The 10896-nt window shown below is 46.9% G+C and overlaps 1 protein-coding gene across 2 annotated transcripts in view; it reads left to right on the plus strand.

Annotated features, from left to right (window-relative positions):
• Positions 1–6199, plus strand: part of ccdc93 (coiled-coil domain containing 93) — a 45375-nt gene extending 39176 nt beyond the window's left edge. For both annotated transcript variants that reach the window (XM_015965735.3, XM_015965736.3), the window contains one exon: positions 5844–6199. In XM_015965735.3, coding sequence (XP_015821221.1) covers positions 5844–5900 — 57 coding nt within the window. In that variant the 3' untranslated portion in view covers positions 5901–6199. The remainder of the gene's footprint in view (positions 1–5843) is intronic.
• The last annotated feature ends 4697 nt before the right edge of the window (positions 6200–10896 follow it).

Here is a 10896-nt window from a genome sequence, read left to right on the forward strand (position 1 = left end):
TGACAAGAGCCGATGGCTACGTGTCACACTGACCAGAAGGGGGTCCTTCTGACGCAGGTGTTCAAACGTCTGCTGGCTGATGGCTGACTTTTCAGACCAAAGAGCAAGGCGAGCATCTGAGATGTGGGTGCAGTTGATGGTAAGACCACCAACTATGTGTGGTGCATATGGCTGCAGGCTGACGTTCTTCAGCGAGCAGAGAAAAGATGAATGTGTGCGGAACGGAGTTCCAGGAGCGGTTTCATGCCTTTGCAGGCGGACATCGTCTGTGGGAGCTGTAGGGAGGGGCATGACCTTGGAACAAGGGTTTTGCGGCTCACTTAGGCTGACTTCAAGAATGGAGGATGGTCGGCTGCTATCCGGGTTCCAGGGCTTAGGTGTTTCCACCTGGGCCCACAGTTGACCCTTCTGGCAATCGATGAGGGGAGCTAGACGTTCAAGCAGGTCCTGACCAATGAGAAGTGGTTCAGTGTCTAGCTGGCAGACATAAAACGGGTGAACCAGAGTCATGTCTTGGAAGGTGATATCCAGCCACGCCCGGTGAGTGATACACTCCCGGGTCTGGGTGTAGCTGGTGATTTTCAGGTCACAGGGCTCTACCTGGACTGGTTTCCCGAGTGACCGCATGGTGTCAGACACGCGATGGAACAGCGTGGAGCACATCAGGGTGATTTCTGAGCCGGTATCCAGCAGAGCATCAACCTGTATGCATCCACCTACGTTGGTGCTACAGTACAAACGGCGAGCATGATCATGGTTTGTTAAGTCACCAAGGAACTTCAGAAATTTAGTATCAGGTTTCTCTGGGGGGTAGATTTCAGGAGACTCCTGTGATCTACCAGTAGTGTTCCCCCAGCTGATCAGGTAGGTCCTGGCCACGCTGGGAGGTTGAGCCACGCCTAGTCATGCGGACGTTGGCTCTGGGTCTGGCTTCTTAGAAGCGGACTTTGGTGCAGGGGTCTCATCTGCAGATCTCAGCTGTTCCTTCTGTTTAGCTAGGAACTGCTGAAGCATCTCCTGGAGGTCGGCTTTGGTCAAGTACTCACCTGCGGACTTGTGTTCGGGACCTACCTGTGGGCGGCGCTCCTTAAACCTTCCACTGTTCCGACCAGCTTGCCGTTGGTTTTGGTTGGGCCACTTCCTGTCTGATTGTCCAGACCTAGGCAGCCAATCAGCACCCCCCTTCCCCTGTTGAGGAGATTGGGACTGCTCTCGCGGTTTAGCAGGTCTAGGTTTAGCAGATTTTGGCTTAGTGGGTGGAGCTTCTGTTCCTTCGAGCTCCAAACGCGGCTCGGCGTCGGGAGCTAGGTGCATGACGCGGTGATGTGCGTCAGGCTTTTGGGGCTTTCCGCCGGCTTCCCAAGCCTGTTGAGCGTATCTCCTAATCTCCTGAGTTGTCAGTTTTTTCATCCGACAATACATTGAGACTTCGGATCGAACACACTCGTGCAGGTTGTGAATGAACAGGGATCTGAAGGCAGGGTCTTCCTCGAGCCCAGGGCCGTTTCGACCTTGGAAATAAGCACTTTTGAGTCTGCGATAATACTCTCTAGGGGGTTCGTTCCTCCCGTGTTTGATGGAGAAGGCCCCCATTGTAGCTGACGCAGAGTCTGCATAAGTGGCGTATTCATCCCTCAACGCTCGGCAGAGCGAGGAGTACCGATCTCGAATGTCAGGTGGTAGAGTTTCCATGAAACCGTGCACCGTTCTAGATGTGGTTTTCCAAATTAGCTTGAGCTTTTCCCTTGAAGAGGGTGCTGGAAGATCAAGCAGACAACGTTCTATCTCCCTGAGATAATCGTCAACGTTGGATTCATTGGTGTTAGGATCAAAGCGTTCTATGTCTTTAGCTAGCGATTCAATTTGACGTACACGGAGCCCTGACTCACGGTACGGCGCGTCATCCTCTGACTCTGACCCACGGTCTGTCTCAGAGTGCGCCGGATATCGCTGGTGTGCTCTGGGCTCCCAATGTTGACTCCTGGGGCCCAAATCAGGGTCCGGCATGTTGTGGCGGGCTGCTGGCACGTCACGTGGGTGTCTTGGGAGGTCCTCCTCCCGGAGCACGTCTGCGTAGTGCAGCCTGCGTCTTTCAACTGGGGCTTCTGCGTAATACGCTCTGTCCGGGTACGGACTGGCGTATGATGCTTTGTCCTGCAGCTGGTTATCGGCATGCCGAGTACCGGAGTAGCTAGGATGGGTGGATGGTTGAGGTGCAGGTTGGGGTGCATAACCCCAATCGGCACCTTGCACCCTTCGTGGACTGGGGGAGCGGTCTAAATAGAGGTGCCGCTCAGCTGGTTGACTTCTCACTGATTGAGAAGGCCGTGAAGATGAGGGTGGTGGTCCAACCTGGGGTTCGAGGGCGAACTGCCCTCGGCCCCTAGGTGGTCCTGAATGCCCTATAGTGTGTGTAGGGAACGGGGCCGAAGGTTGGAACAGATAAGCTTCATCTCTCCCCTGCGGCGTGCGTCCGTCCAGAGAGTCATGGTGTTTCCCCCCTTCCCACTGTCTGTTGTCATCAGCAGAGGGGGGCGGGGTCTCCTCCCCATCTTCCCCAGAATCGGTGCGAGTGTCGTCTTCCTCGATCAGCCTTCCATTTCGCTGTTTTTCAGCTAGCATACTCTGGAGGTTCATGATCTCTCTATCATGTTGGAGTCCTCTCTGATAGAGGATCAGGGCTAACTTAGCTAAGTGAACCTGGATTGGTTTTGTACCATCCGGGTTTTCTATTTGATCAATTACAGCTTCTAGCTCGTCGCTACGCTGTTCTTCAGTGAAATCCCTAGAAGGGTAGTCGGGTTTTCGAGCAACCGCGACCAGTTTGGACAATATTTGTCCAGAAAGTAGGCCAGGTTCATAGTCGTGGGCCGCAGCGCCACCTGGTTGCTGGGAGTTGGTCAGTTCACTACTCTGTCCCTCCATTTTAACAACCGAACCAAAATAGCCTAGTAGAGCTTCTGCAGATAGCTCAAACTGCACCTTTTTGCAGCAAACTGCTAGCTTTGTAGCAGAAAAACACTAAATTAACCTTTGTGCGCACAGGTTTTAGCGTTTTAAGATTGCACGGAATGCCGTGACTGACGCTTAAAATACTATTCCTTTCAGTATTTTAGCAAAAGCTGGTGCGTTGCCGTAGCAACGTCTTACAACACTTGCAGTGTTAAATATGCTAGTTATTCCTTCAGAATATTAGCAAACAGGGTGTTATCAGTCTTTGAGTGAAGGTTTCAGTTAGTTATAATAGCCACAGTGAGTTAAAGTCGCTAAATTAGCAGTTAATTTTAGCCTAAAAGGGTTAGTCAGAATTACTTACACGCTGCACCTTTAATGAGGAACTGAATTTTAACCTAAAGGGTTAGCCAGAATTAATTACACGTTGCACCTTTAAGGAAAAGCTGAATTTTAACCTAAAAGGTTAGCCAGAATTAATTACACGTTGCACCTTTAAGGAAAAACTGAATTTTAACGTAAAAGGTCAACCAGAATTAATTTACACGTTGCACCTTTAAAGAAGCACTGAGTTACTGGTGAGAGTTCGATGCAGCTTCCTGCTCAGCGAAATCAGCACCACTCTGTTGCTGGTTCAAGGCTGAACAACTGATTATTTTTAATTCAGGCTTTTTGGATTTATTTGTTTGTTTGTGCCGGATAGAAAGTCTCTGTGTATCCAAGCCTCACGCGGGCCGCACCAATAAAATGTTGGGGTTATTAGGAGCGAACAATTAGTAAGCTTCAACTTACTTTTGGATTCTTCAATAAATTCTGTAAATATGGGAATATTTACTGATTTATTAATTAATTAAGATATTCTTAGATATACGGGGCACCATTCCCCTTTAACCGGGGAAAAATTGAATCCAAAACTCTTATCAGTCTTTCTTGAAGTTCGTAGAATCCTTGGAGCAGAGACTTCTCTTCGACACAACAAAGCTACTGGAGACGAAAATCTGAATTTTATAACGTTTAATTAACAATTTGTCAAATGAATAAACAGTGGCATAAATGAATAATAACCATGTGATATAATAAAAGGATGTATATTCAAAATAATGTTCAAGGTGTTTTGTGTGTATGTAGGATGTATGAATGGGGTCCTTTGTTCTCACAAAGGAGTAGTGTGTGTGCGTGTGTATGGATTCAAAATGGAGTCTTGAATACAAGATGGCTGACTCCTTTGTCTGGCTAAAGTGTGGGTGGCAACTTGCACTTTAACTTCCAAAGCACTTAGAATCAGTAGTAACTTAACCTTAAATCACTCAAAACATTTCAAAGGATCATGCAACAACACAAAAGATTAATCACGAGTTAATATCCTTAGTTTATCAGCCTGGCCATGGCCGAACATTTAAAGATACCAAACAATGATTAATAAGCAGTTTATTCTTTCAAAATGACCCGAAGGACGAATTTGGAACGAAAGAGGAAAACACGAAGCTACTTTTTTTAAGCAATAGCGCGGTTTTATTGCTTATTCTGGACTATAGAGGAAACGGGAGAAGAAAAGAATGAGAGAAAAATGAGTTTTCTGATCACCAAAAGAGCGAGGCGTCCCTCCCCCTTTTGATTTGACGGTTCTCCGTGTTTCTCCGCAGTTTTCAGCGTCATCCGCCGGTTTGATGCTTTCTCCGTTGTTTGGCTCCACGAGTGTTTCTCCACGGCTGGACACAAAGAAAACGAAGTTCCTTTTGGGCTGAGTTTGACAACTTACAGCGTTTCTGAGAGCTGGATGGAGTTGTTGTTTCCCTCCGCTGGTTCTGTGTCCTCAAACATCAGCTGGAGGGGAGCAGAAACGAGCAGATCAGCGGTCCCGTGGGCTCAACTTGGCTCTTAGAGCTTCCGCGTGCTCAAAGAAGTCGGAGCGTTCGACAAGCGTGTCCTCACCGCCAGGTATCCTGGGCAAAAGAACGAGGTTTCTTTGTCTCTGCTGAAGATTTATGGTCTTAGTTCGCGGGAAAAGCTCCACGGCTTCCCGCACATGCGCAGAACGTGTTTCTGGTACTAGGCGGTGACATCACCCAATGCTTCCGTGTGCAAAGCATCATGGGAAATGAAGTTTCTTGGCGCTGATGTGATTATTTGCTTTTCAGAGCAATTTAAGCACAGTCATTTTGGAGAAAATCACTGCATAGTAATTTCCTCATGAGGTCAGACCCTCAACAGAGGTGAGTCTCCGCTTTGTTTTGGTTGTTTTGGCGTCGACATCATCCTAGCGCGCAACGTTCTATGACTCTTAAAAAACAGTAAAAACGGTGAGAAACGCTGGCAGTGAATGAGTTAGTCAACATATCTGCCGTAGTCTCTAAAGGGAATGAATGCCTTGTAAGTTGTATTCTGGGTGGGGGCGGGCCTCTGATGCCCCTGTTTCAGGAAGTCCACCTCAGCTGGAGGAGAAATTAGCTTCAGATGACTGGATTTGGACTCATATATGGACATCTCACCTCAGATTGGATAACGGCAACGTGACTCCACCACTGACTGTTCTGCAACGCTGATGTTTTATCTCCACAAATAACACAAGCCTTGAGGAGTTCTGCTGTGTGGTGGAGTTGCTCATGCTAACTGTTAGCTCCTACTTCCTGGGCACGAAAGCAACAACAACCTTCTAGTGTTTCACCGTCTATTTTCTATCATAAGCTAAACCAGGAGAAAGGTGTAGGAGACTATTTTCATATTCAGCCTGCATGAAACACTCAGAGTGACTGATTATAATCATAAATGATCATTAAAAATGTTTTTTTTTCTGTGAACCGCACCTTTAACGACGACCGAGTAAAGGCTTGTTTTAGATGAGGAGTACAGAAGCTTTGTGACGTAACTTTTGTTTTGTTTTAAACCTCCAGGAGTGTCGGAGGAATGAGATGCTGCTGTCCAAGCTGAGGGCTAAAGGAGCCTCGTAGCACTGAAGGGTTCTGGGACGTTCTACTGGGTTCTCCTAGACTAAGAGGATCAGCCGCTGAACATAGAAAAGCTTGAAAGTCACAGAACTGGGTTTCTACATGGAAACGTTTGTGTTTTCCCTCCAGTTGGTCTAAAAGACACAAAGATGAAATCCAACCCCTGATCGGTGCATCGGCGCCCTTCACCCATCTGAGTGGGCTTAATAGTGTCTGGTTGTATTTGATTGTCTTCTGCATGAGCCTCTTAAAGAACCGCATGAAGCCACTCCTCCTGAATAAATGCTTCTGTGATCACCTGAGAGCTGTGGTGACTGAAGGTTGTTGGCCTGTCACATGTCAAAAGTGTATTTTTACAGCACACACACACACACACACACACACACACACACACACACACACACACACACACAAAGATGGTAAGCTCTACAGCGCCCCCTGTCAGTTCCGAGGGTGAAGTTCTTATTAGTTTGTAGAAAGCAATTAGAACAACCAGAACAACCAATCAGAATGACTAGATAAATGAAAAGAGGGGGGATCCTAAGGCGTTCCCTGGTCCAGATGAGAGACATAGTCCCTCCAGCGTGTCCTGGGTCTTCCTTTAGGTCTCCTCCCAATTGGACGTGCCTAGAGAACCTCAACAGGGAGGTGTCCTATTCAGATGGCCAAGCCACCTCAACGGGCTCCTCTCGATGTGGAGGAGCAGCAGATCTCCTCCAAGCCGCTCCTGGATGACCGAGCTTCTCACCCTGTCTCTAAGGGAGAGCCCAGCCACCCTACAGAGAAAACTCAAGATCACCGCTTACATCCACAGTCTCGTTCGTTCGGTCACCACCCAAAGCTCGTGACCATAGGTGAGGGTAGGAATGTAGATCAACTAATAAATCAAGCGCTTTGCCTTCCAGCTTGGCTCTCTCTTCACCACGACAGACCGGTACAACGCCACTGCAGACGCAGCACCAATACACCTGTTAATCTCATGCTCCAGCTTTCCTTCACTTAAAAACAAGACCCTGAGATACTTAAAATCCACCTGGGGCAAGATCTCGTCCCTGACCCCTCACAGATTTAGAGGAGCTGATTCTCATCCCAGCTGCTTCACACTCAGCTGCGAACCGCTCCAGCAAAAGCTGAAGATCACGTTCTGGTGAAGCCAGCAGGACCACATCATCTGCAAGAAGCAGACCCGATCTTTAAGCCACCAAAGCAGATTCCTTCAACATCTTGGCTGCACCTAGAAGTCCTGTCCATAAAAGTAATGAACAGGACCGGTGACAAAGGGCAGCCTTGGTGGAGTCCAACTCTCACTGGGAACGAGCCGACTTACTGCTAGCAATGCGAAGCAAGCTCTGATACTGGTCATACAGGGACCTAACAGTCTTATCAGAGGGCCTGGTACCCCATACTCCCAAAGCACCTCCCACAGGGCCCCTCGATTGTTTGGGCGAACTCCCACGCACCCTCCAGGACTCCCCTAAAGGTATAGAGCTAGTCCTCCTGAGGCTCCTCCCCTTCCAGTCAGCTCATGGGTCCCTGAATCAGGCTTTAGATGTTATTTTGTAACCTGCTTCACCTTACGCCCTGGATCACACGTGTTGTACTTCAATTTAAAAGATAAATAATGTCAGTTTTGACATCTGTCGTGTAATTTGAGATTTATTAGCTTGTAGTAATTGGTAATTGCATTTATGACGTCACAGCATAATCTCTTTTCCTCCAGCATAGCTGATTCTCACCACTGGTCAGATTTATAGTGGCTTTCTCCATGTTTAGTGCTCCTTCTGTCATGGAAGAAGGTGCATCTGTGGTCCATCTTATCCTAAACTATCTTATCTGTCTGTGTGTGTGTGCGCGCGCCTGCGCACACCTGCGCATGCCTGCGTGTCTAATCTCAGTAAGTGCAGGACTGAACAGTTTGCATCTCTTGCTGAACACAGCCGTGACTCAACAACAGAAGTCATCATCATGCACACAGGCTCCATCCTAAAAGCAGCATGTTAGGTTTGTCTCAGTCCAATGACTGTGGGACAAACTCCTGAGCCAGGAAGACACGTCGCTGTTGTCCGGCTGCTTTAAAGCACGGGAAGCTGCTGCTTTCCGTATGTTAAAGTACAATCACTGATATGTTCCTGATAATGACAACAGAGTGTCTTGTGTGTCCATGTCAGTCACAGTAACAGAGCAGAGAGAAACATTGATAAAAGGAGGAAGTTGAGGACTGAACAGAAGATTGTTCAGGGTTTAAGAGAAGGTGACAAGTGTGAGTGGAGCCCTCAGACCTGGTGGCTGAAACATGAGTGCTTTTGGGACGTCCATGTTCCCTCTGCTGTCACATGTCTGACACTATGACTGCTCCCTCTCTGTTACCTGGACTTCTGCTGCTTTTGACCATAAGTGATCAGCTAATAGGAGCAAAGAATTCAGACGAGACTGAAGACCGAGGTTCTCACCTCAGGCACCTGTGGCTGCTGCACATGAAAGAATCTCTGCTGAAAGGAACAGGTGAGCCCGCACCTGGAGACAGGTCTTATCTAACATCTCTGTTACCGTGACGATCGCTTCATGAGCTGTGCTAGCAAAAAAGGCCTCCAGTCTTAAGTTGGTCAATTCTTTTAGCTAATTATATTTCATTACTCAGGTGAATGTAAAGAATTGTTCTGTTTGATGTTCAACAAAATTCTGCGATGACTTCTAGATTGTCTGGATAACAGACGATGTGTAACTTATAAATATTACATATAAGCCTGGTCTCCATGCCCATGGACTTCTATAGTCCTTTATTATGAAACGGATATTTTTCAGACATTTTCATCTATCTTAGTTTTCTAACTCCAGCGATGAGCTCAGACAAACAGCTGATAACCTATTTACTCAGCCAAGTTTGGCTTCATATCAAATTCAGGTCAGCTCCTCTCTAGATGTTGGGATTGTTTTGGCCTGACGTTCGTGTTTCAGGTCAATCTGATTAGACTCTTGAGGCACTGAAACATGGCAGAATGTACTCTGCCACGTGGGAACATTTCCTACCTTGGATTCTGGACGTCACACCTAGTTCTAACTGGACCTAGCACTAACTAGACCTAACTAGATTTACTGACTAGACCTAGAACTGACTGGATCTTGTACTAACAGGACCTAGTACTGACTGGACCTAGTACTAACTAGACCTAACTAGATTTACTGACTAGATCTAGAACTGACTGGATCTTGTACTAACAGGACCTAGTACTGACTGGACCTAGTACTAACAGGATCTAGGTCTAACTGGACTTAGTAATAACAGGACCTAGTACTGACTGGACCTAGTACTAACAGGATCTAGTACTGACTTTACCTAGTACTGACTGGACCTAGAACCGACTGGACTTAGTACTGACTGGACCTAGGCCTAACAGGACCTAATACTGACTGGACCTACAGTATTAACAGGACCTAGTACTGACTGGACCTAGTACTAACAGGATCTAGGCCTAACAGGACCTAGTATTGACTGGACCTAGTACTAACAGGATCTAGGCCTAACTGGACCTAGTACTGACTGGACGTAGAACCGACTGGACTTAGTACTGACTGGATCTAGGCCTAACAGGACCTAATACTGACTGGACCTAGTATTAACAGGACCTAGTATTGACTGGACCTGGTACTAACAGGATCTAGTACTAACTGGACCTAGAACAGACTGGACTTAGCACTGACTGGATCTAGTACGAACTAGACCTAGAACTAATTTGACCTAGTATTAAAAGGACCTAGGTCTAACTGGACCTAGTACTGACTGGACGTAGAACCGACTGGACTTTGTACTGACTGGATCTAGGCCTAACAGGACCTAATACTGACTGGACCTAGTATTAACAGGACCTAGTATTGACTGGACCTGGTACTAACAGGATCTAGTACTAACTGGACCTAGAACAGACTGGACTTAGCACTGACTGGATCTAGTATGAACTAGACCTAGAACTAATTTGACCTAGTATTAAAAGGGCCTAGGTCTAACTGGACCTAGCACTGACTGGATCTAGTACCGACTAGATCTAGAACTGACTGGAACTTGTACTAACAGGATCTAGGTCTAACTAGGCCTTAGTCTAACTGGACATAGTACCAACTAGACCTAGAACTGACTGGATCTAGAACTGAGTGAACCTTGTACTGACTGAACCATGTACCAACAGGATCTAGGTCTAACAGGACCTACTGACTGGACCTTGTACTGACTGGACCTAGTACTAACTAGACCTAGAACCGACTGGACCTTGTACTAACATGACCTAGTTCTAACAGGACCTTGTACTGACTGGATCTAGAACTGACTGGACTTAGTACTGACTAGACCTAGTACTAACAGGACCTAGTACTGACTGGATCTAGTACCAAATAGACCTAGAACAAATTGAACCTTGTACTGACTGGACCTAGTACCAACCAGATCTAGGTCTAACTGGACCTAGTACTCACTGAACCTCGAACTGACTGGATCTAGAACTGATTGTACCTTGTACTTACTGGACCTAGGTCTAACTGGGCCTTGGTCTAATTGGACCTAGTACTGACTAGACCTCGAACTGACTGGATCTAGAACTGATTGTACCTTGTACTTACTGGACCTAGGTCTAACTGGGCCTTGGTCTAATTGGACCTAGTACTGACTAGACCTAGAACTGACTGGATCTAGAACTGACTGGACCTTGTACTTACTGGACCTAGTACCGACTAGACCTAGAACTGGACCTAGTAATGACTGGACATTTCCAGATGACTGCTGAATCACATTCAGATGGGATATTCTGTCACTTTGAGGTTTAGGTGTGTTCTCTTACATATGCGAGAAAGACGTTTGATCAGCATCTTGTCAGCACATAATCAGACGGTTGTTGTAGGCCTAATGCAGGGGTGGGCAATTATTTTTTCCATGGGGCCACATGAGAAATAGAAAATATTGTGGAGGGCCAGGCCAAAAGGCTGAAGTCAATTATGCATAATATTAATGGTA

This window comes from Nothobranchius furzeri, chromosome 14 (genome assembly GCF_043380555.1).
Source record: "Nothobranchius furzeri strain GRZ-AD chromosome 14, NfurGRZ-RIMD1, whole genome shotgun sequence".
In the NCBI taxonomy this organism is placed as follows: domain Eukaryota; kingdom Metazoa; phylum Chordata; class Actinopteri; order Cyprinodontiformes; family Nothobranchiidae; genus Nothobranchius; species Nothobranchius furzeri.